At 41.7% G+C, this 24,296-nt stretch overlaps 5 protein-coding genes across 5 annotated transcripts; 3 read left to right on the top strand and 2 right to left on the bottom strand.

Annotated features, from left to right (window-relative positions):
* Positions 1 to 1,380: 1,380 nt before the first annotated feature.
* Positions 1,381 to 2,378, top strand: EAE98_002069 (uncharacterized protein; the record flags this gene model as incomplete). Its single annotated transcript, XM_038949688.1, has 3 exons — positions 1,381 to 1,402; positions 1,478 to 1,978; positions 2,080 to 2,378. The coding sequence occupies 3 exons, from the start codon at positions 1,381 to 1,383 to the stop codon at positions 2,376 to 2,378; spliced, it is 822 nt and encodes a 273-aa protein (XP_038813427.1).
* A 2,179-nt stretch (positions 2,379 to 4,557) lies between these two features.
* Positions 4,558 to 6,660, top strand: EAE98_002070 (uncharacterized protein; the record flags this gene model as incomplete). Its single annotated transcript, XM_038949689.1, has 5 exons — positions 4,558 to 4,956; positions 5,048 to 5,503; positions 5,560 to 5,638; positions 5,761 to 6,281; positions 6,346 to 6,660. The coding sequence occupies 5 exons, from the start codon at positions 4,558 to 4,560 to the stop codon at positions 6,658 to 6,660; spliced, it is 1,770 nt and encodes a 589-aa protein (XP_038813428.1).
* Positions 6,661 to 10,916: 4,256 nt separating this feature from the next.
* Positions 10,917 to 12,389, bottom strand: EAE98_002071 (uncharacterized protein; the record flags this gene model as incomplete). Its single annotated transcript, XM_038949690.1, has 3 exons — positions 10,917 to 11,727; positions 11,775 to 12,186; positions 12,305 to 12,389. 3 exons carry the CDS (start codon positions 12,387 to 12,389, stop codon positions 10,917 to 10,919), a joined length of 1,308 nt encoding a protein of 435 aa, XP_038813429.1.
* A 5,363-nt stretch (positions 12,390 to 17,752) lies between these two features.
* EAE98_002072 (uncharacterized protein) lies at positions 17,753 to 20,433 on the top strand. The gene is made up of 2 exons (XM_038949691.1): positions 17,753 to 19,456; positions 19,537 to 20,433. The coding sequence occupies exons 1-2, from the start codon at positions 18,340 to 18,342 to the stop codon at positions 19,605 to 19,607; spliced, it is 1,188 nt and encodes a 395-aa protein (XP_038813430.1). The 5' UTR covers positions 17,753 to 18,339; the 3' UTR covers positions 19,608 to 20,433.
* Positions 20,434 to 23,196: 2,763 nt separating this feature from the next.
* EAE98_002073 (uncharacterized protein) lies at positions 23,197 to 24,109 on the bottom strand (the record flags this gene model as incomplete). The annotated part of the gene is made up of 5 exons (XM_038949692.1): positions 23,197 to 23,247; positions 23,301 to 23,478; positions 23,544 to 23,796; positions 23,864 to 23,911; positions 24,064 to 24,109. 5 exons carry the CDS (start codon positions 24,107 to 24,109, stop codon positions 23,197 to 23,199), a joined length of 576 nt encoding a protein of 191 aa, XP_038813431.1.
* Between the last annotated feature and the right edge of the window lie 187 nt (positions 24,110 to 24,296).

Here is a 24,296-nt window from a genome sequence, read left to right on the forward strand (position 1 = left end):
TTCTTTTGTTATGACTTGTACGATTACCATACATACCTATCTATGTAATACGCCCTTTAAATACTTAGCTTAATCCATAATAAGAATATAATAGATGACACACTTCAAGGATACGGATTGCAAATGCAAACACTTGTAGAACGCAGAAATGAAATATGCATTAATTTGACATTGCCGATGCCTGTCAAAGAATGTATCGGATGTCAAGAGACGGACTCAAGACGGGGTTCAGATCTTCTAGAAGCTTGACGGCGGTGGATCTTGGTGATCAGTGGGGTTCCCCTTCATATTTTCAAATACTTGTGAAACGAGATGATCTCAATGGTTTTGTTCTATATTTTGTTCCATACACCCAAAAGGCTTCCTGTCAATCATGCTGGTCTTGTTAACTCGAAACCGTGCTTCCATGTTTGCCGATGACATTCGAGAGCTAAATGCGAATTAAGGCCCGCTAGATCTTCATTAGCCAGGGGTACATGACCCTTCGTACCTTTGTACCCGACCAGGGAGATATCAGAGGAAAAGCGGCGGGGGATAGAACTTCTTTTAGAACACCAATGGATAAAAACGGTTTATTGAATATCAACTCGGGTGGAATGGAGATTGGATTTTGATTCGTGATTTTGAATGCCACGAATTATGGGCATCTGCAGAGAACCTCAGAGGTGGAAGGATGAGTCTAGTCGGGTGTACTAGGTACCTATGTAAAGAGGTGTGAGATATGAGCATCGTGTGACCTCTGGTTCTTCTACCACAATCATGACTCTTGACTTGTATCTTTCTTGAGAGTCTGCGAGATTAAAACGTGGGTGGAAAGTCGCATCCAATTGTGAAGTTTGATACATGATAAGGTTTAGGGAGGGATCACAATCTATCCAGGGAGCAACGCAACCAACTAACTAGTGGAGCGAAGCTTGAAACGGGAAATATTGGATCTTCGATAATCAATCTATCGACTAGCTAGGGACAAGTGGTACACCAAAACGATAATAATTGCCTACGACGCGAGCAGATAATTATTAAGTCACAATTTATTTGTGGAAACGAGAGGACGAAACGATACGTGGTGTGAAGGATTCGGATTATCGACATATCTATTGGGATTGATTGCGACTGGCATTGGCATTGGCATTGGGGTTGACAGGTGGTTTCTTAAGACGATTTATTGCAGACCTGAGCGGTTTGAAATCCATACGAAACAATTACCTCGTGCGCCGTTGCGAAAACTTGCAGAATCTGCAGTGCTCCTGGTTAAAGGAGGAAAGGGTCAACGGGTAAAGGAACTGGAAGCAAGCAAGTTTGCAAAAACTCGCAAGCCCCAACGTACCACCACTATCGCGCAAATTACGATAAACGTCCAGCACAGCATTCGCAGTAGAAATGGGAAAGTACTACGCAGCTAGTGAGTTTCTCTCTTCGTCTCTCAATTCCCTACGAGTAAGTACCAACAACTAACCACTTCTACCCACCCCAACAGATCCTCCTTACTACAAGGAAAAGCCCACCAAAATGGCTTCCATGCGACGTGTGAAAGTCTTCGGCCTTTTCGTCTTCATCGCCGTCATATCCCTCCTCTTCTATACTTCCTCTCTTCGTCAACAGCGCAATCTCGTCAAATCCGACTCCGGAGATTTCTACAGCAAGACCATGAATGGATTGGGAAAGCAAGAGGTGGCAGCTGCAGGAAGCCGAAACGACGAAGATGAGAAAGTAGCAAAAGAAATGCAACAAAGATTAAAAGATGCGGCGGATAAAGCAAAAGATAATGCGAATGCGAAAGCGTTTAAACCTGACCCACCATCGCAAGTTGTGGGGAAGGGAAATGCGGCAGAGGGACAGGGTGGGGAGAGGAGTGTTGCTGGACGGAAGAAGATGAGTGATAAGGCGCAAGAAGTTGTTAAAGAGGGGGAGAAGGAGGTGGAAGAAGAAGATATGGAGGTCACGACGGAATTGAATACTATTTTGAAGAAATCGCCGAGTTAGTTTTCCCTTTTCTGTTCTAATCATTTGCATTTCTATTATATTCTACAGAGTCTGTTCTTCATATTAGAGAACAAAATTAACTAACTACTCGAATAGTAATCATTTTCTCCAAATCTTACTGTCCGCACTCTAAGCGCGCAAAGGATATCCTCCTCGAAAAGTACACAATCGATCCGCTCCCATACGTGGTGGAATTAGATAAACATCCCCTGGGAGGAAAACTACAAGGGAGATTGAATCAGCTTACAGGAAGGAGAACAGTCCCCAATGTGTTGATTAATGGGGTCAGTATCGGAGGTGGTGATGATGTGGCAGAATTGGACGAGACGGGAAAGTTAGGAGAGAAGGTGAAGGATTTGGGTGGGAAGAAAATTCTGAGCGTTAAGGCTAATTAAAGGGGGGAGAGGAGGAGAAAATGGGAATGAGAAGCTGGAATCAGACAGACGATAAGGTCATTACTACGCATGCGTTTTGTGTAGGCAGACAACGAGAGTCAGCACGCAGAATAATCCTTTAATAGCGTTTTAGTTTCGTTGTGTTGGAATCGAAATCAAGCTTTGTATTATCATATCTTCGTTCGGAGGGATTAACAGGAGCATTTCCTTTCGTTATTTTCTTTCACGCGCGTATATTCCATAGAGAAATGGATGTTTTCCTCGTCTGAGAATTTGATTCCATTATATCCAGGTTCGTGAACTGGACTTCTGGATGTCTGGGGTGGGGTGAGAATGGATGTTGAGACGTGTTTCTTGGGCTTTCTTGAAATAATGATGATGATGATGATGACGGTACTGCTCATTATTGGAATTGTGGGTTCGTATTCTGGGTGGAATACCACCGAAGCTGAGAGGAAGGGATGCAGGAGTGTTGGGGAGTTTGGATACTGGGGGATGGGGTGTAGGTTAAAGGGGATTGAAAGAAGGGTAGGTAGGTGATGTTCTAGATTGATCGGTTAGGCGGGAACTAGGGGGCTAGGGAGGGTGCGAGGGAAGAATGGGAAGAGGTATCTAGAGTGTTGATTTGGAGAGCTAAGGATGGGAGGGTAGGCGGGGTGTCAAATGGCATCAGCCTTCAGGTCATAGAAGGGAAGGGGAGGATGACGGGAGGGGAGGGAAGGGGGAGAAAAAGAAAAATTGGTTGTGTGTTTGAAAGACGCGCCATGCTAGAGAATCATCATGCCAAGGGTTTTGCGGAAGGCTGTTATGTGCCGTTATGGTTTCTACTGCATTATATTGCATATTTTTGCATATTTATACAATGATTCATAATTCTAGGTATATACTGTGTTAGTATTATATTTTGAAGCCATTTGACACTAAGGAGAAGGGGTCTGGATGGAGGGGGAAGCATCCCGCCCCCTCCTCCTAGTAGAAGAAGCTAATGTCAAAAGCTGAAGAAAAGAAAAAGAAAAGAACAAATTTCTAAGACAATCTCTAAAACATATGCAACGCATGCCAATATATATGTATCGTTGATGAAATTGGGCTGAATGAATTGAGGGGTAGATAGATTGATCGAGGTTGATAGGTATATGTGTTGACTAATTGTTCGCTTGGCAAAGTCGACTGACTTGGGTAGATCTTCTAACCTTATTCTCATCAATGTCTTGATTCAGATCTGACATGACAGCCACATGATCTAGACACTCAACGCTTAGGAATGGAAAATTGAAAATCAGATAGATGAAATCGAAACTGTGAAGTTTCGTTAACCTTAATCATCATCATCTATCATCGATTTCGCAATCCCGTGCGGAGTCCGGAGAATTATCATATGTGCCTACTAGGTAGTGATGCATTCACTCACTGTGCTCAGACGTTGGCTAGCGCCAATCAAGAGTTTTGCACAAGAAAAAAAAGTCATCTACGTCAGTGATTAGGTTTTTCTTAAGCTTTTCCAATGATCGGCATTGATTCATCGTGCATACTTATATGTTGCCCATCTATTATTTGATGGGTATCGAGAGAATGGGACAAATCAATATCGAGTCGATTGGTTTGTCGGATTGAATGAGGTATGGTTAAGCTTTATTCTTTCGGACAAACATGTCCGGACGATGTTGGAATACGGCTGATTCGAGTATCTGTGGTGGACTTTTTGGTATGCACCTTGAGGCTCGGATTTAGACATTTCGCGTTTGATTCGAAGAGGGTAGATTCCACTCGTGAAAGGGCCGGGTCTCGCTCGCTGTATGGACATTGAGGTAAGAGGAGCTAGATTCATCTAGTAGACTGGTGCGTTGATTGATAGCAAGTATGATATCATATGGACTGTTGAGAAAGGCCGAGAAGAGTGCATTTGGAATAAAGCTCAATGGAGAAGTAATATTTCCGGCTGTTGAAGCATTTATATCTGTATTTGCCTCCTCATAATTTATTTCTATTCTCCATATATACCTATTCTTTGCTCATGCTTTCACATACTTGTTGTTAGATATACTGTTGATAGTCTTTCTCCCTCCATTCTTGATAGTTGAAAAGTCCTTTCGTCTCGTGAATCTTCACATATCTTTTAGACCCGAAATCGATTTGAAACGATAGTTTCTATTCTCTCGATTGACATCGAACAGTTAGAATGAGGGAACTCTTTCGAGATGCAACGGCTGGGAAAATCTTACGTCTATTATCAGGGGACAAATTCCTGAAATATCCAGAGGAACAAGACGCATTTGCAGACAGTGAAAAGGGAAATCCAGACACTTGGCGAAGATATTTAAATGTACAGAAGACTCAAAACGTGAGACATCACGGCACTTGCGAGGACCCCGAAGAAGAGCAATCCTCTGAAGAAGATAAGGAAGTTGATAATGCGGATCAACCCAGAGATCAAAGGCAGGGTAGTAGGCCTTCAAACACGACACTAGGCTCAGACAGAACGAGAGTGGCAAATGAAGATACTGTGAGAACGGATAATGGAGGGAAAGATGTTCAAATTATTGATTGGGATCAAACGGAGGGAGCTCTTGATTCAGAGGTATGTGGTTGGAGCCCTTGGAAATACTTCATGCACTTCAAATTTGCAGTCTTAAATGACTCTTGTAACATTGACTAATTTTAAACAACAGAACCCACAAAACTGGTCGACAGGAAAAAAGTTCTTCGTCACTTTCCTCATTTGTCTTCTGACTTTCTCTGTCTACATTGGATCGGCCATATATTCCGCAGGCATCACAGATGTGATGCAACAATTTGGAGTCAGTCAAGTTGCCGCGACAGCTGGTCTCACTCTGTTCGTTGCCGGCTACGGTCTGGGACCCATGATCTGGTCTCCCATGAGTGAAATACCTCAAGTTGGGCGAAATCCCGTTTATATTGGCACGCTGGTTGTATTTGTGGTTTTCCAATTCGGTGTCATATATGCGAAAAATTTCGCCATGATGCTCATCTTCCGATTCTTGACTGGATTCTTTGGCTCGCCGGTATTGGCTACTGGCGGTGCCTCGTTGGCGGATATGTATGCGCCAAAAAAGAGAGCTTACGCAATTGGAATTTGGGGTATGGCTGCTGTGTCCGGCCCTGTGGTATGTAGTCTCTTCTCATCACTCCCTTTAAATTTCTAATTACTGATAACACTTAGTTGGGTCCTTTGGTTGGAGGTTTTGCCGCGGAAAGCAAAGGTTGGACTTGGACTATCTGGGAATTAACATGGTTATCTGGTGAGTTCAATCAATTTCTTGAAAGTTTGACACATTCTGGATGTTATAGTCCTGTCTGCATTCGACGATCAAGATCACTGGGTACATTTCTCTGCATAGGCTGATACTAATAATGTCTGCAGGATTCGCACTGATCGTCTTATTCCTCCTCTTGCCTGAGACCAGCTCCGCCAATATCCTCTATCGTCGACGTCGACGTCTCGAAAAGTCCAGCGGTGTTAATAATCTCAAATCCGAACCAGAACTCGAGGCCGATGAAATGACTACCAAAGACAAGATTAACATGGCGCTCATCCTCCCATTCTCACTCACCTTCTCAGAACCCATTCTTTTCTGCCTCAATCTCTACATTGCACTCATTTACGGTCTTCTATATGTTTGGTTCGAATCATTCGCCATCGTGTTTGTCGAGATTCACGGCTTTAGTTTGGGGATGGAGGGATTAGCTTTCCTAGGTATTTTCGTCGGATCACTTGTGGTTATCCCGCCATTTTTCTTGTATCTGTACAAATTCCAAGAACCAAAGTTTGATGAGAGTGGCAATATCAAACCTGAGATCAGATTGCAACCGGCTTTTGTAGGAGCTTTTTGCATTCCTATCTGCTTGTTCTGGTTTGGATGGACAAGTAGCGAAAGTATTCATGTATGTTTCCTCTCCTTTTCTTCCTTCTCTTCATATTCCCTAGAAACAAACTAACCCAACCCAGTGGATCGTCCCCATAATCGGCTCAGCCTTTTTCTCCATCGGTGCCTTCCTCCTCTTCAACTCAGTCCTCAACTATATCGGCGATGCATACCCCAAAGTGGCAGCATCAGCATTCGCAGGCAACGATTTCATGCGCTCGTGTTTCGGCGCCGGCTTCCCGCTCTTTGCGAATGCCATGTTTAAGAACTTGGGAGTGCCGTGGGCGAGTTCCACGCTGGCGTTTATCAGTGTGGCGTTTATACCGATTCCGTTTATTTTGTATAAATGGGGTGAGAAGATTAGAATGAAGAGTAAGAGGGCGAGACATGATATCTAGAGGGGAGAGAGGGTTGATGGTGTGGTGCTGGTATTGATGTCGTTGTGGATGAAAAAATGGTTATAATTAAAATTGTATTAATGTTTATAGATAGAGATGGACACTGGGATTGTCCAGTGTGTCCGTTGATGAAGATTATGAGGTTCGTGTCGGTAGGGGATGGGTATGGATTTCTTGAAAATTAACGACGAGATGAGTTCAATACAATGTATTAATATCTTCACAATTAAATACATGTTTCACTTGCATGTACTTCTCTTATGTTTCTTTTATTGATCTACCACCATTCACCCCCGCAACAATAGCAGGAATAGAGGAACAGAATTTATACCTCGAAAATTACCAATCTTCCCAACCCTCTCCACCAGTGTCAAAATGCTAGGTATATATATCTAAACCCGCCCAAAATTACTTTATGAATTAGTCAGCAAATAGGCGTCGTGACGGAGTGGTTAACGTGATTGACTCGAATTAAGCTTCATCTCTCTCTGGATTCTTATAGATTCAGGGTGTGAAGTCAGAATACGATATCAATTCCTTTCGGGGGCGCATGTTCGAATCATGCCGACGTCGAGAATGATTTTTTGGGGTCTTGGGTTTGGGGAGAATGTGTTGAGGGGGGATGGAGGGATAGGAGGTTTGGATTCGGTGGTGGTGAAGGAGGTGAGGGAGTGGAGAGAGTACTTTTGGGTGGAGTGGATGGAATGGATGGAGTATCGGAGTGGGATGGATGTATTTTATAGTGGGGTGGAGTGGAGTTCTTCGTGGTTTTGATAGTGGGTTGGAGAGCGCATGTGCCATCTATGAGAGGTGGGATATAGAAGTGTGGGATGTACGGAATCCTCTAGCAAAAAGAAACTTTTGCAAAGAGTAGATAGAGAGAGGATGTGTGTGATGATTATCGTAGAAGTGTAGCGATGATTTAAGGGTGGCTCTCCATTAGCGAGCTATATGGCTGGAAATGAACATAGTTGAAAGGTTGAAAGATCTTTATGATCAGATTGTTACTCTTTATGCGCATATAAATGTTACCCTCTTTAAATGCGGAAGTCATCAAAAGCTGGATTTATTGATATAATTGCTGCTTGATTTATGATTCTAATGAATTAACATAGAGTACCCAGAGTTGAAGAACTCAATTCCGGCAACTTTTTTTTCACGTACGAATAAGCTCATGTGCTAAGTAGATCACGTGTGTTCATCCCGCGATGAAAACTCTTTCTCTAGTGAAAATTTAAATCTCAAGTAGGAAGTAAGAAAATATCTCGTATTGATCAATAATATAGCAGAAGCTTGCATACAGATGCAGACCCATCTGATTTGACCCAGCAGCAAATATTCGTATGCATATTTAAAACCAGCGGGTGGCAATGTACACTGTAGCCGCAAGATTCGGTCGTAGTCTCTCAGGCGCGAAGAAATTCCGACGGTGGGGTACACTACAGAATGTGTTTATATGTGTTCACAACCAGTTCTATTGATTAGTCAGAGAGGCCAGATGGCGCAATGGTAGCGCATTGCTTTCCGGTGGCAAAGGTTGTGGGTTCGAGTCCCATTCTGGTCGATTTTGTTTTGGAGATTTAGGAATGTTTTTTGGGGGTTTGGGATGAGAGTATTGGAGGGATTTAGGGTGGAAGATTGAACTTTGAAGTTTTAGTTGGGTTAGACTTATGACTAAGCATGTCGGTGAGTTTGTTGCACGCCCCCAGTTGTTGGATGAGGATAGGCGAGATAATTGAAGGGGTCTTTTTTGGAGTGTGATTTATGAGACTGAGATTCTTTGAAATAGTTCGGGATATATACTTACATATTCTTAAGTTTTAGTACAAGTTAACTTTACCAGATGGAAACATTTTATACCACTCAAGGCGAATGCGAATCAATTCTACAGAGATCACGTGTAGCAGTATGGCTTGGAAGGCGGTACAACACAATTCACATATTCACGTTTCTACTACACCGACGACGCTTAGCATCAAATAAAAACAAAACTTTCATTTTGCTATTGTGTTCGTTTAGGGAAACAATCTTTCAGAGTAAGAGAAGGTGTTCTGGATATTTATTCTTTCGGTCATCAAGCTTCCCAAATTTTGTACTAGGGATTCTATTACGAATTTCCAATTTCGATCGTCAGTCAACTATCAATTTCAGGGTCTTCCACGTTCGTTGATTCAATGAGGTATCAAGAACTTTGAGCTTTAAAATTTGAGTCGGCTTATGGATGAGGAGGTGAGCGGTAATGTTTCTTGTCGGGATCTGCGGGTTATGCACCGCGCCAAAAAGCCGTTTTCACCGAGAAGAAGGACTCAATAATTTGTTTGAATTGTAGAATAGTACATCAAATCATTTTGCAGTTGATCTTTATGAGCTCAGATTAAATATGTCTTGCGAATGCAGTTAAGCACCGATCTGGAAGGTGATTTCCATGGGTTTTGCACTCTGCAACGATTATTTGGTGGAAATTTTCGGATATAGCCTTAACAGCGACCATGCCTCACACAATTTCCGATCAGACATTACACCAAGTCCTAGTCTGAACCCCAGGCAAAGTTCTATGCAAACAATTGATTTTGACGAAACACATTATCGTCTACCTCGCTTAGAACTACCCTCAGTTCACGGTATGCGCAGTTCAAGCGAAGTAACCTAGTTTTGTTCAATCGACATGACCAGCCCCTTCGTTCCACTTTGATCATCAAAATTGACCAATAAGTTAGCAAGTGCTCAGCAAGTTCTCGTTAATTGTCTGCTCTCTCTGCCCTTGCAGTTGGAACTTGGATCGTTGGGCTTAAGCGACGTATTAGCGTAACCCGAATTATTACAGGCCAATCATTTGAGCCTCGTTAAAACCTTAGTTCTTTGCTACGAGTGTGGTACTTCTGTGGCAGATTTCTGTCGCCAATATCTTCCTCCAGACACTTCCTCAATCGTTTTCTCATACTGAGCGCGAATATGAATGGAAAGTATCGGGAATCCCCCGAAGTTTCGATCTCGCTTCTTGTTTCTGAAAACGGGTTCGAAAAAAGTACAAACGCGATAGATAATACGGACCAAGCATCACTTCCAATAGTCATGAAATCCGTTTAGAACCCGAAAGAAAATGACGAAACAGTACACTGGCCTACGGATCAAGACTTTAGTGCTGAGAATGCAGCCCGAGGTTTGAAAGCCATCAAGTGGATCATTTATTTTCTCTCCATCTATTCCTCAGTCTTCCAGTATGCTCTTGACAATACTATTGTTGGTATCAACTTGGTTGATAAGTGTAAAGTACTTTAGTCTATTATGGTTGTATTCGTTCTTGATCATTATTAACTATGGGAAGCTAGTATTTAATATAGTAGAAGTGCTAGCGCTAGCGCTAGCGCTAGTGCATACGCTAGTGAAATACAGTGCCCTCTTTAGATCACATGATCGATATCCCGACAACTATCGTTGCGACAATCCAGCCTGCTATCGCCAAGGATTTGGAACACATTGAGAAACTACCTTGGGTCTCGGCAGTAGGCATACCAGACCACATCTGTGGCTCTAGATCTTATCTGATATGTTTGTAACATGTTCTTAGAAGGGAGCATTCTGATCCACTAATGTAATTTTCCGAAGGAGAAAGCTCTTCGGAAAACTCGACGGCAAGGCTCTATTCTTAGCCACTGTCTCGATCGTTGAAATGGGCCCTGCGATTTACCCGCTGCACCGTATATCAACGCTGCGTTGGAGGAACAGGTATTCATATGCGTCGGTCTCTGGATGCTAGACTCTGAAGCCCATCGCGGAGCAACAAATAGCAGCGTCTATATTTAGCATATATTTGGCATGAAATTGAATTTGTTCACGGATGACTAAGAAATCGAAATCAGATCATGTCCATTCACCCGCTGATGAATAGAGAGATGCCTTATCCCTCAAAATTGGAGATTTTTAGTCATTTATTGAGTCGAAACTCCTCCCATTATTACAATTATGGTTAGTGAATAAACCTTCTCTTGGCTGTGAGTTTGTGTTTCGCTAGCAACAGACGCAAGCAGTGCAATCGAAGATTTGGGGGTTGAAAGATTCTCCAATCATGAAATCATATTGGAAATTACTATAACTGAAACCTGTATTGAATACATAGATAGATACACTAGTGTTGAACTGTGAGAGACATTTGTGAATCTCGTGTAAATACTAATCCAAAATATCAGTTCCTAAACTTGATCCCTCCTACGGAGAACTGGAACCTCATTGAATAATCCGAATTCGTCCACAGCTCACTAGTTCACAACTTTCCTGCTTTGGTACCATGATTCATGTGGATCTCTGAAACTACTCGCATTTTGTCTTGCATCAGACCTGTCGTAAATCGTTCGGAAGTCGTCGGGCCCACATTGGTTTAATTGAAGCAAAATCATAACGAGGCTAGGGTTTCCTGCAATTTTGCTAAGCAGAAGCTGAACCGGCCTATCGGGAGCAACTATGGTTACGTCAAGGTACTCCCCATGATAATGATTATCGCATGTAACTTCAACACTGTTTGCTTTCGTCTGAGTTACTGTTAAAGCGTCATTTTTAGTAAAACGGATCTCCAGTCCGGGCAGAGGCGTAATCTCCAATTTGACGACATCGCCCTTGGATATGCCATCAGCAACCAATTGTCCCTGGAAGGTATAAAAATCCTTAAAATAAGACCAGGCAGAGGAAAGACGATCAGCAACTGCCAATTGACTTTTCACATAGCTGTCTTTCAGGAAGTTTCCAATTTCCACGACGCGTATGTGCAAGAGAGCATCTGTAGAGCCTTCTTCGCGACTCTCTTGCCACTCCTTGAACGCTGCATTATATGCATCCGCGTCATCTGGCGATAGATGGGCAAGCGTGCCAGCCTTTCCAGCATCTCCTCCAAGAACGTTGCAATCACTTTGTCGTTGTGATGTATAATGTTTATACGACTCCGTATATTTGGCATCAACGCTGACGGAAACTCCGATTGCACCTTGATACTCCGCTTTCACGTTTGTTGAGAATTTCTCTTCATCTTCTTCCGTTAATTCGTTCTGTTCCACTTTAAGCTGGTACCCATATACGCTTCTTGTATCAAATGAGATCCGTATCTAGAATAGAATTTGGCATACGAATTGTAGATGCTGGTCACTTCATCGAAATCTTTGAGATCCTTAGATATTGTCTTCCAAGCTGGGAGCTTAGCGGCTGCGTCAATGAACTCATCTTCCACTGAATCGTATATCGTCTGCTTGTTGGTTACATTGATAGAGTAATTCTTCTGGTCGAGACTGTATATTCCATACAAGCTTGTACTTTTAAAATTTGTGCTATATTCGTACCCCGCGCTAGCTTCGGCGGAGAATCCGAAATAATTAGCAGAAACTTTTGAATTGACTTGCAATTCATTGGCAAGTTCTGTTCCAGTCCGACAAATAAGACTGTGATTCACTGTCTTTGATCCCGTCTCGTGTTTCTCGAAATTTTCAGGAAGCCAATACTTCGTCGACGATCCTGGAACTGTAATTTCCTCCCCCGGGTCGGCTTATTTCAAGAAATTGTATTTATGATCCGACTCAAGTGTTGTAGACAAATCAAAGGGATCAACACCTATTTCGATTAAGCTTTAGTACAGTTCTTGCGAATATGCAATAGAAATTACCTTGGGGGAGCAAATTCACGGTATAACCAACTGTTGTGCATATTGGGAGGAGGTCCTCATGCTGAGAATCAATTGTGCTGTCCATTTTTCTGCAAAACTTGGATGGCTGATATGTTGAGAGATGGAATAGAAGAACAATTGTTGTTGATAACTAAAGATAGATAGAAGGAGATCTGGAAGGAAAAGAGATAATTAACAAGAGCGTGCAACCAGCTCTTATAGAATCCAACTCCATTTGAAACACACTACGTTGATGTTGCATCTCTAAACTAAAAAATGTTTTGGCTATGAACATGACTGATGAATGTGTGTTACTATCGCAAAGACAGTAAGTTGGATCGGGAAGTACCTAGATACTAATAAGAACAGAACTTGACTCACAAGGTTCAAACCCAACCAGTCGGATGCAACAGTACACCTATAAGAAGCTTGCCAGATAGGCTCGTGATACAGTGGGGTAAATATGTACACACTGCGCTGTACAAAGATGCAACTTGTCGCCAGCGTATAGTCTGACAATTCCCGAATCAGCTAATAAGCAAGCATATAGTTGTGATCAACTGGAGTTGCGAATATCGGGAATTTGCATCAACGCCAAGGCCCACGACAACTTCTCCGCAGTTTTGGTTAATCAACTTACAAGAAGGTGTAAGCTCAAGCAATGATAGACAAAGTTCCATGGAAAGATCTCCCCGATGTACTGTCCCATTATCGTCATTGTGTCCCTTTCATATTATTGTCTCACAAGAAGATAGCTAGGAGGCAGATATGTCGTCTGCTTTTAGCATCATGCACAGCACCGAAATATATATACAATAAAACTTAGCCATACCGGACTGGGATATACCGGATTTTTTTCTCATTTTTTCCCGAAATTTATATGTGAATACCGGAATTTCGATCAAAACCGGAATACCGGACTGTTTTTTCACGACTCCGGTATAATTTTGGTGGTGAATTTGGCCGAATAAGCTTGATTGGCTGATGTCACATGATTTTTTTTATGAACTCATTCAATCTATTCGTAGGAGAAAAAACAGGCGGAATTTGATAATTTAAATCTTTGTTAAAATCTTCTAATTTAATTGAATAATAAATCATTTTGAAATGATTTATATAAATTTAAAAAGATTAAAAGAATATTTAGTTCTTTATTGTTTAGGTGATATTTCGAAATTTTATTTTATATAATATTGGAGGAAAGTAATTGAATGATATTATATCGTAGAAGTGGTCGAATCCCGCCTGTTTTTTCTCCTGCGAATAGTCAATCCAGCATGAATTTCGCCAAACGCTTGGACCACCTTTTTTTGTACCGGATTTGATTGGTTTAATTTTTCAGTCCGGTATGGCATAGTTTAACTGTACATACTATACGCTAATGCAGCTCTTTCTCTTTACGCAACTTCCCACATAGCTTTCCCCATCAATTAGCCCCAGGGCCGAACTGAACGCAAGTATGGATGCCCAACAAACCGACGCCTGGCTTGTATTGGTTCTTCGGCAACTGCGGGCGTCAGTGATCTCCACGGGGAATGTATCAAAAACGCAACAGTCTGCGCCTGCGTGATCGTTAAAGCCTTTAGCTAGAAACCCCTATTGGTATTGTCGCGAATGGAGGACGATCAGCATAGCATGAGTGAGCTTTCCTATTCCTAATGCTTCATATTGATAATGATCTAAAAGCTTTGAGAGCATGAAGTATAGTCTATTCAAGGGCACTAGCGCTAGCGGAATTACATGATTCATGTTAAGACGGAACCTGAGCAAAGATTGGTGTAATGTATTTTCTCTTACTCGTGCGGCCAGAAAGTATGCCACACTACATTCACAGACATATCCCATGGGGTGGTAAAATACAAGATGATTGGTGGCCCATATCTAGGTGGAGTGTTGCATGCTTTCTGGCAGCACGAGTATACATTTTGGCTGATATAAAAGCTACAGAGCTACCGTATTCACTTGGTAAATCGGGTCGCGCTGAGCAGGGATTGAAAAACCAAGGCTCATATAGATGGATTAGGTTACGGAAAAACACTAGAGCTGTCTGATTTGTCCAATCACTGCTTAACGAGTGCAACCCAATTTACCAAATGAATACGGTATTCTGCTCCAGCTAACCAGCATTGTATAGAATCTTTTGTTCTCATAACATGATCTTTAAAACCAGATGATCGAACTCATATGCTTCGACAAAGGGTGCCCTTTCTAATCCCCCCTGCTCAACAATCTCAGTACTTCTGACATATTCTCGAACCGGGGAGCTCAAGTCTATCCTCATCACAAGGCATTTACCCAGTTGGACGTTCTGCTTTTGTAACTTGGTATGTTAAATTTGAGAGTGTGTTGATTGATATAAATATCGAGTATAGTGAGCGTGAGAATGAATATATGTCATATCTTGCTTTCGACACTAGACAAGCAAAGGAGAGTTGAAGAAATAGAATGAGATTGTAGTTGTGATTGTGTTTGTTTTGTTTGCAAAAGAAAGTTAGAAGGTTAGACTAAGGTTAGACTATTTCTACTATCAATTTGGGTGGGTTGTACGGGAGTAAACGTATATTAAATGTGGTTATTTGATTTTGGAACATGTAAATTTGACAGAAGAATAGCACTTATTAAATTTTGCAATGGGAACTATTGATGCTTTGATATTTTGAAAGTCTGGTGGTTATCAACAGAAGCAATAAATTTGACACTCATCTTAGCGTGGCTACCGAATCTTTGCTCAGTGCTATTTCTTAGGTACCTTGAATTCTCGGGACAAATTCAAGCACGGAGCTCTCGAAATGATTGAAAGAATCAACTGGATAACTTGATTTGAAAGCAGGAATTACACCGTTTGCCGGAATATACTATCGACATTGAGTCTATGGAAGGTAGATACTGGACCACTTAGACCATCGATCTACACAGGAAGGAACACAAGTACATTAAATGAGTCCACTGTGGGCATTTAAGTATCGGTAGTGCTCATTGACTTCATGGACTTGAAGAATAGATGATGCCAAATCATTGATTAGAGCAGGAGATTGGTGTTATATGTCGATTTACCCCTGAGAAAGATGTATGGGAAGGCATGAAGCGACGGAAAAGGTTATTGGGTGTTTTCGAGGGATGGAAGGATCTTGTACCTGAGTAGCTTTACTCGATATTTTTCTTATTCTTGTGAATTATGCTATGAAAGATCTAAATGTCAAGATACTATGTAATCAAAGGAACAAATCTAGTACGATTGAAATGACTGAGATCTAAGCCAAGAATCTTTAGAACATGTAAGGCTTTGCGTATATGCTTTTAATGAAGAAAGAATGAGCGAGAGGGGCAGTTTCCCTTAGCAGCTCCTAACCCTAACTAAACTTAGCGTAGAAATAACCTTTAGTCAAAAGATTATCTCGACTTCACTTCTCGAAATCTCAAAACTGAGAGATCTATCGAGGAAGTTTTCGTATCTGATACTCAAAATGAAGCAATGATTGAAGAGAATGGATACAGGAATGTATCATGACATAAATGATACTTTGCAATTCGAGACTTGAATCAAGACGGAAAATCAAAATTGCTCTCCTTCATCAATTAATGCATGCATATGTTCCCCAAGAGCTTTGAAGATTTGACTGCGATAGTTTCATATGTTCCTCAAAGCATTTGCATTATTCATTTTACATGATTTGGAGAGAGCTGATGTGGAATTTTCAGACGAACAGGATTTTAATGTTAGCCTTCGTTGTGACCCAAGAGAAAAGGGCAAAAAAAGCGTGAAACAGAACAGGAGATGGGCATCTTTTTGACTATCATGAGAACAGGAATTGGATGAAAGATGCATGAACATGAACATAGGAATTATGTCGAGACTGCTTCTTCATCTCAGTACTTTGGCCTTTCGTACTTCGGTTTGAAGAACCACATGTCAGAGCCACGTTGACTGAGTCGATACGAAATACGCTGTACAAAATAAATACAAGTACACTTGTACCGCCATCAAACCAAACATTTCTCTTGATCGCATGAATCTTCAGATGAAGTTTGCATACTCTTTCGCCCAACGACTCACTCTCGTTCATTTATCCATTCATGATTGCCCGGTCAGAATCTTCGAGCATCGGCAGACGTGGCAAGTATCCACATCTCAAGCGACACAACGTTTGATCTTACGGAAGTAGTGTCTTGCATATAAGACTTATAGACCGAGTACTAGAGTAGTTATCCGATTTGGTACTTGTTGTCAAAGTCAATCATGTCATCCGTTGGTTGATGCAGGGACTCGAGAGGCAAGAGTCGAGACTGTGTTTCACATCTTGATGATGATGGCGTCAGGATTTTGATTGAGTGGATGTCCGTTGAGTGAGTGGGAATTTGACCCGTCGGGGGTTTCTTTGATTGTGCGTATTGCGTCGTGCATTTGTGGTAAGTCTTACATACATAGATTTATTCTTTCGGATGGTGAGGGAAATTTCCCGGGACAAGGAGAAGAAGAAGAAAGTTTAGACTCTAGATTCCAACTTCCAAGGAATGAAAATGTTTCGTAGATTAAATCTCAAAATAGAGTAGGCTTAGAAGATAAAAAGCAGGTACTGAAAAGTTAGCATTCGTAAAGTTGCTTGTACCTGACTGACCTGTGGTAACGCCATCGGTTCGGATATCGGTGTGTAATCTTGTGGGGTTATCAAAGTATCAAGGATCAAAAGTGGATTAGGAAGGTGAATGAGTCTTGAGTAGAGTGAGGATTTTCTATTCGGTGAGCTTCATTTTGCTATCTCTTGGTGAAATACTTCACCTACAATATGTACCTCGTTCTCCATCAAAACTTGGATGGGGGAGAATTAGATATATAGCAAAAAGCATCATGGTTCCTCTTCTACGTCTCTAACTTCAAAAGATACCATTACATGCATGAATATCTACACCTAGTAGATGATTCGACAAATAGATATGGTTTTTGAAAGCTTTGATACAATGATGACCGTGGCGAGTATCGTCTCGAGGTCGTTAACCGCTCTTTGCTTCCCATTTTTGCCCAATTGTGATGGAATGTAGCCAAATTTAGTTGCTTATCGCCTGATTGTTGCCCCGCTAGCGATAAACGTAAACAATTGTACGGAGTAAGTGTCTTGTTAACCGAATAGCTGCAGGTACCTTTGTGATGAATGGAGCGACGATGGAGTAGAACATCTAAGAAAGATTCAATATTCACCAATCAATTCAAATCAATCCATAATAATATCTACAGAGAAAACTTCATCATCATTACATTTCACTTGGATCAGATCTGATCTCCATTCAAACCATCCATACCTACGTGTGTACGGAATCAAGAAATACGAAATTCGCCTTGGTCCTTCTTAGTCCTTGGTAGGGAAAATTTGGGTGGTTGGGAAAACGGTCAATTAACTCCATTCCCAGCCCAGCTATTTTTTTCCCTTATTAGAGCCAAAAAAAAAATAGTTCAGCCATCGACATTTTTGAATAAGTGGTATTCCACACCCACACTGTTTCTGTTACTGTTTCTGTTACAGTTCCTTCTCTTTTCCATTCCCAAAGAGAGAGAAAAAGATTTCCATTCCAGAGATATACATACTATTCTGCTGGGTTATCGGCGACTTTTCCCCTTAATCGATATCAGTCATTTCGAGAGATAAGAATTTCTAGACATATTCACATTCGTTTGGATAGAAACGACCTCCCGGACATATACAAAGTAACATACCATATCATACCATCCATACATATCACATACAACTGGTCGTGTCGACGAAAGTGGGGTTTGCATCTTCTGGATTGGCCATTTATCGTCGAGCTATTTTACTTCACACCGCTGCTGCATGTGAAGGAGTCATCGAGTTCCTGAAGATCTTTTTGCTGGTGGAAAAGTAAAAAAAAAAGAGTCTCAATACGTTGAGAGACTGATTTGATACATACCATCTTTTGGCGTTGTACAATCGTTTGGTTCGAGTTCATTACTCCGACAATATTCATATACATACATACCTTCGACTTCATCCATCACACAATCACAACACCCCACAGTCGACAAAATGCGGATCTCCAAAGGAAACCCGCAACTTCTCTCACTTCTCCTCCTCACCCTCTCCAATACCTCTCCAGTATCCGCAGGTCCCTTCCCTAAAGATGATATTCACGATCTCGGTTTCTCATACCTGATGGACCGCTCTTGCGTTTCCTACTGCGGCGCCGACAACCAATATTGTTGTACCGCTGGCCAAGCCTGCTACACTTCCTCGGGAAATGTAGCTTACTGTTCTGCCTCTACTGCCGGCTCCGGTGGCTGGGCAGTCTACACAACCACCTACACCGAAACCGATTTATTAGTCGGAACAAGCACATACAGTTCGTACTACGCCACTACCACCTCCGGAGGCAGCGCCGCAATCTGCGATACCAGCTCGGGCGAAACTTCCTGCGGAACAATCTGTTGTGCCAGCGATCAGATGTGTGAATACAGTGGACAATGTACTGCTAGAACAAGTCTATGGTCCTACACTGCTACTTCTGGTACCTACTCCGCTCCTGTTCGTCCAACAGGTGCCGCAACATCTACTGCCACCGTCTCAGCCACGACTACCGAGCCCTTTATCCCGCCTGCTACTGCCAGCGGAAGCACCTTACCCATAACGAGCTCTAGCTCGAACAATTTGAGCGGAGGCGCTATTGCGGGAATTGTCATCGGTACGATTCTCGGAGTTATTCTCCTGCTCCTCTTGTGTTTCTGCTGTATTGTCAAGGGACTCTGGGATTCCGTTCTCGCACTCTTCGGGGGTAAATCCCGGAGACGCGAAGGTGGTACTCGTACCGAGCGTATCGAGACCGTTGAGCGTTACCACAGACATGGATCTACAGCTGGGGGAGCAGCAATGGGAGGGGCTGCCGGAACTCGTAGAGAAAACAATGGATGGTTTGGAGGCGCGCGATCGGATAAACCAACGAGAGTTGTAGAGACGAGGAAGAAGCAGAGTAGTGGGATGGGAGGAATGGGTGCTGTGGGTGCGGGATTGGTAGGGTTGGCGGCGGTGTTGGGTTTGAGGAAGAAGGAGGCTGAGAGGAGGGATGAGAAGAGGAGACCGGGGCCTACGGCGACGGTGACGGATATTAGCAGTACTTACTATACTGATAGTTACACGGGCACGAGTGCTAGTAAGTAATTTTCTTTCCTTCTGCGCTTTGGTCGTGGGGTATGGAAATGTGGAGAATGACGACTAACATACAAATCACAGGTTCCGCAAGCTCGGATAGGAGAACGAGGGAGGATACGAGGAGAGATAGAGATAGGAGCGTGAGGAGATAATTTCTCGTTTCCTATCTTATCTTTCACGATCTAGTCTATTCTTACTAGACCACGATTTATTTGGGGATCATCTCATACATACTCATGAGATTATTTATCCTCTCACATATCAAAAACAACACCAAGACAGCACCAACAAAAAAACATACACATGAATGAAAAACACGAATTTAAGAAATTCAAGAGATTTTTCCGGCAGGCATTAGCGATTTGATTCATTTCTCTGGCGTTATTTGATTTATTTTTTGTTTATAATTTTCCTTTTCCTTTTTTGCATTTCATGTCATTTCCTGCTTCTTTTCTATTCTTTCCATGTCAAAGAATCGAGGAAGAGGAAGAAGAGATGAATATGCACGAGGAATGATGAATGAATGGATGAATGGGTGGATGGCTCGGTTTACCCCGCAAACTTCAATAACGCTTGCTTGCTTGCTATATGTTACGAAAGCATGAAAGCGTTTATACCAATTTGAGCGGGCGTGCGTGCATAGTATACACGAGATGAGACGAGGGTATCGGGTGCTTTTGTATTTTTACGACTTTTGTATGAAGGAATGAATGAGGATAGGGGAATGAAATGAACTGGATGGGTGGTAGGGAGGAAAGGCTGGGTTAATGAATGTGTGATGAGCGGAACGGATAATGGATTTGGAGGTTGGGTGGGTAGGGTACCTATGGATTGATTGAATGAATGGATGTCTGTGTGTGTGAGAAAGGGGAGGGTCATACATACTTACATACATACATACATACGTGCATACTTTGAGTAAATGTATGTATACAGCGGATTCTACGAATAAAAAATTCACGTTAAAAATTTACTTAACGTCTTCATGTCCTGCGAGTGTGTGAAGTGTGAAATATGCTATTTGCTTGTTCCTTCGCGTCCCTTCACGTCGCTTCTAAATTCTTTTCTTCGTTTATGTTATGTCGGTAGCAATGTATTGGATAGATGTAATCACACAACGTATCGATGCAAACATGACGAAAAATAATGCGAGATGTTTATATATACATTTAGACATATATTCTCAACCAATCATCCTTCTTTCTCTTTTTCCCAAGAGAGAAAAGATATCTCACCTAGACTCCCCCCTCTCCTCCTCATCTCCTTCTTTCCCCTCAAAAACAAGTATTCAAATCCTACTAATAGTCAACTACCTACTCAATATCGATAGATCGATGATACCTAGATATACTTCTCAAATCCTCATTTCCATCCTCATCTCTAATCTCTAATCATAGATACCTGTAGAAAGTAACCTACCTTACTTCTCTCCCAACATCCAATCTCCCACCCCCACCCCCACCCCTTCAATTTTCTCACGCCGCAAAAAGCTCTCTCAAAAGTTCCAACAAGCAATCAATCAACAAGCCAGAAAAAAGGATGGAAAAAAATACACAAACCATAAATCTCATAATCTATTTTATTATCTCTTTCCCTTTTCTCGATTTCTTCTCTCATTCTCTCATTTCCTCGTATCGATATCTCTATCTTTATCTATATGTGCGTGCGTGCGTGCGTGCGTACGTGTAAACATCTATATGTATATAAATATTTATATATAAATGTACCTATATAAATGGATTAAACCGATTAATACTCACTCGTCTCATACACAAAAGATATGAATAAGTAGGCGTGGAAAATTGATATTGTCGGCTATTAATACAACTGACAGTATCGATATTTATATTTAACAGCCTAGAAACAAACAGGATGAAATATAACATAATAATAGGCTAGGAAAATTATTTCTTGACCAGAGAGAGAGAGAGAGAGGTCACAATAATAAGAAACTAAGGTATAATCGACGTGATATTGATATACTATGGAAAAAGAAAGAGAACTAAAAAGGTATAGATGATATGATATCAAATGATGTGAAACGAATGTACGTCGTAGATACATATAGATATAGATACAAACTAGGTATATGAAACCATGAAGATTGTAAAAGTAATAATGGCAATAGATTGTAAGTAATCGCAAGCAATGAATCCCCTTTTACTTCACAGCTGATGAGAACTCAATGCATTGAATGAAATAGGAGGGTTATGATTTCATCCTCGTTCTTCTCTTCGTTGTCCTCCTCATTCTCATTCACGTCCACACAACCTCTACTGAGCCAAGACGAACTTTTCTCAATAAGATTTAAAATCCGAACATGAAGCAGGGAAGAAATACCACCATACAAGTATCTAAGTATAAGCATGAAAACGAGAAAACAAGTGTAAAAAAGGATGATGCTGGACGATTTGAAGATTGAATCTTGAATACATACCTACTAATGTACAGATATTAATAGGTATCTAGATATCCACGGATACGAAAGGGACATATACGCAAGAACAACAACGATAGCCATGTATATTGCTTGGTAAGAGCATGGAGCGGTGATGATTTTCCTGCTCATCTGTACTACTGAATCAAGTGTAGGTATGTATGAATGCATGCGTTGCTAATGAGATTATGAGCATGGTGATTCATGATCGACCTCAATCTCATCAAATGGTTAAGTATAAAAGTGTTCATACAGACCCGAACCATGAAGTACGGAGGAAGGAGCAAGAAAGGTTAAAGAATACAGATTGTATAACATTTGTCATTAATTTATGAACACCCTTTAAAACAATTCAAACGGTGGTAGCATGGAGAATGAATTGATCAAACAAGTTTATTAGATAACTCTCATTATTTGAATCATGTAATCCGGCAACTCTTACCCCAAATACCCTCCAACTATATACCGCTCACTCCTAAAATGAGCTTTTTACTTCATCGAAATGTCCACACGATCCTCAAAATTTCCTCCACACAATCTGCAGAAAACATAAATAATGAAATCGTGCCTCCTCATCCATGAAGAACAAAGAGTGTGTATTGATATAGGGATCAAGACTGACCGAATAGAGTAGGAGAAATACTTCTATAAAGTCTACTTTTGAGATCCCGTTTGTATAATGGAAAACGAAGGGGGAAAAGGGAATGGCGAGAGGAATATGGGAATGTGAAAAGTATGAAACACAAGAGAAATGGCCGTGGTATTGGGAGTTGAAAAGACATGGATTGGCAAAGGGGGATAGATTGGATGAAAACGAGATGAGGAATGAATATGGTGAAGAGGGTAGTTGGGAGTGCTATGAAGGGTGATATAGCCGAGAATCTTAATGAATCAGTGGGATTGGTCGAATCCAGTAGCGGTGATGCCTCTGTATGGGAATGGAAGTGAACTGAAAAAATTGCTGGGCCTGTATGTTGCACTGTCAGATATTCCATCAATTGCAAAAATTCAGACCTGGAACATTATGCCATGATATTCGAAAGGGTCCATAATTGGTTCATTGATTCCTCAAAAGCTCTCCCCAAATCGTTGCACTGGCACGCCCTTCTACCAAATTATCCATCATTACAATCCAGGTCACCGTGGTATCGATCGTTTCAAAGTTTGGAATCGCAGGTAGTTGTTTGGTTGCGCAAGATATTCATTCCGAGCACCTTGCTACACAATATGCAAAGTAACCCTTTTAATGCTCCCAATACATATCATGAATGTAAGAAAAGGTGACCACCACAAATGCCTTCCATTTATTCCTCATCAATGTTACCCTTCTCTGAGACATACAAACCGTCCAAAAACTTTTAAGTTGTCAGTATAAAGAGTGCTAACGGATGAGAATTTTTATGCCTACCTTTCGGATATCCTTGTTTCGTACTCTGCAGATTTGTTGGATATCGGCGGCGCATTGGGAAACATCCTCAAGGGAGTTACCGGACAATTGAAGCTCATCCTTGACGTTCTTCGATGGCTCGACAGCAACACCTTCTCTCATTTGAACCTTACGGACGATCTTCTCGCCGATGAAGTTTCTATTCCCAAATAATCAGCATTTCCTTCTTCCAGCTTGAATTTATTTCCTCGTGGACCATCATACCTGATCTCAACAACTGGGATATCCTCTGGTCCCTTCTCAACGTTGACGTTAATTGGGAAATGTGCGTAGACATATCTCATCTTGTATTTGAAACCCTTGGTAACACCGATGATCAAGTTGTTGATGAGAGTACGGACGGTTCGGAGAGTAGCGACGTTCTTGCGGGCTCCGTGGTGAAGCTCGATCTTGATGACATCCTTCTTTGGTTGAGAGAAGTTGACTGCCAAATGGCTTAGATCCTTGTGGAGTTTGCCTATTTCGAATGTATTAGATTTGCGATCTGGTTGATTGTCGATTGGTGTGTAGGAATTGTAAATTACCTCTTGGTCCCTCAACGGTAACTTGGCGGGATTTGATGGCGACCTTGACTATTCAATTAAATCGATCAGCATTCATTCCTCATCTGCAAAAAATCCCATCCAGTATTCCTCAATGCGCTTCACCAATTCCCTCTGAGATTGAATTCAATCTTCTCCTCTGCCGATTTCAACGATCCAAAAATAAGAAACACCGTACTTACCACCCTCTGGGATGGTCAGAGTCTCTTCGGAATGAATGTACTTCATCTTGGCCGATTTGTCGAATGTCGTAAATGGCGAAAAGGTGTAAATTACTGGCCGTCGTCTAGGTAAGAAGTTCAAGATCGCGGAAAATCAAAATTGTTGTGGGAGACGCTAAAATTTCGCTAACGAAGGACCGAAAATGGCAAGAACTTTTCAAGATCACGTGAAGTGGAAAATTATATTTCAGATC

The sequence above is a fragment of the Botrytis deweyae genome (genome assembly GCF_014898535.1).
Source record: "Botrytis deweyae strain B1 chromosome Unknown BDEW_004, whole genome shotgun sequence".
Classification (NCBI taxonomy): domain Eukaryota; kingdom Fungi; phylum Ascomycota; class Leotiomycetes; order Helotiales; family Sclerotiniaceae; genus Botrytis; species Botrytis deweyae.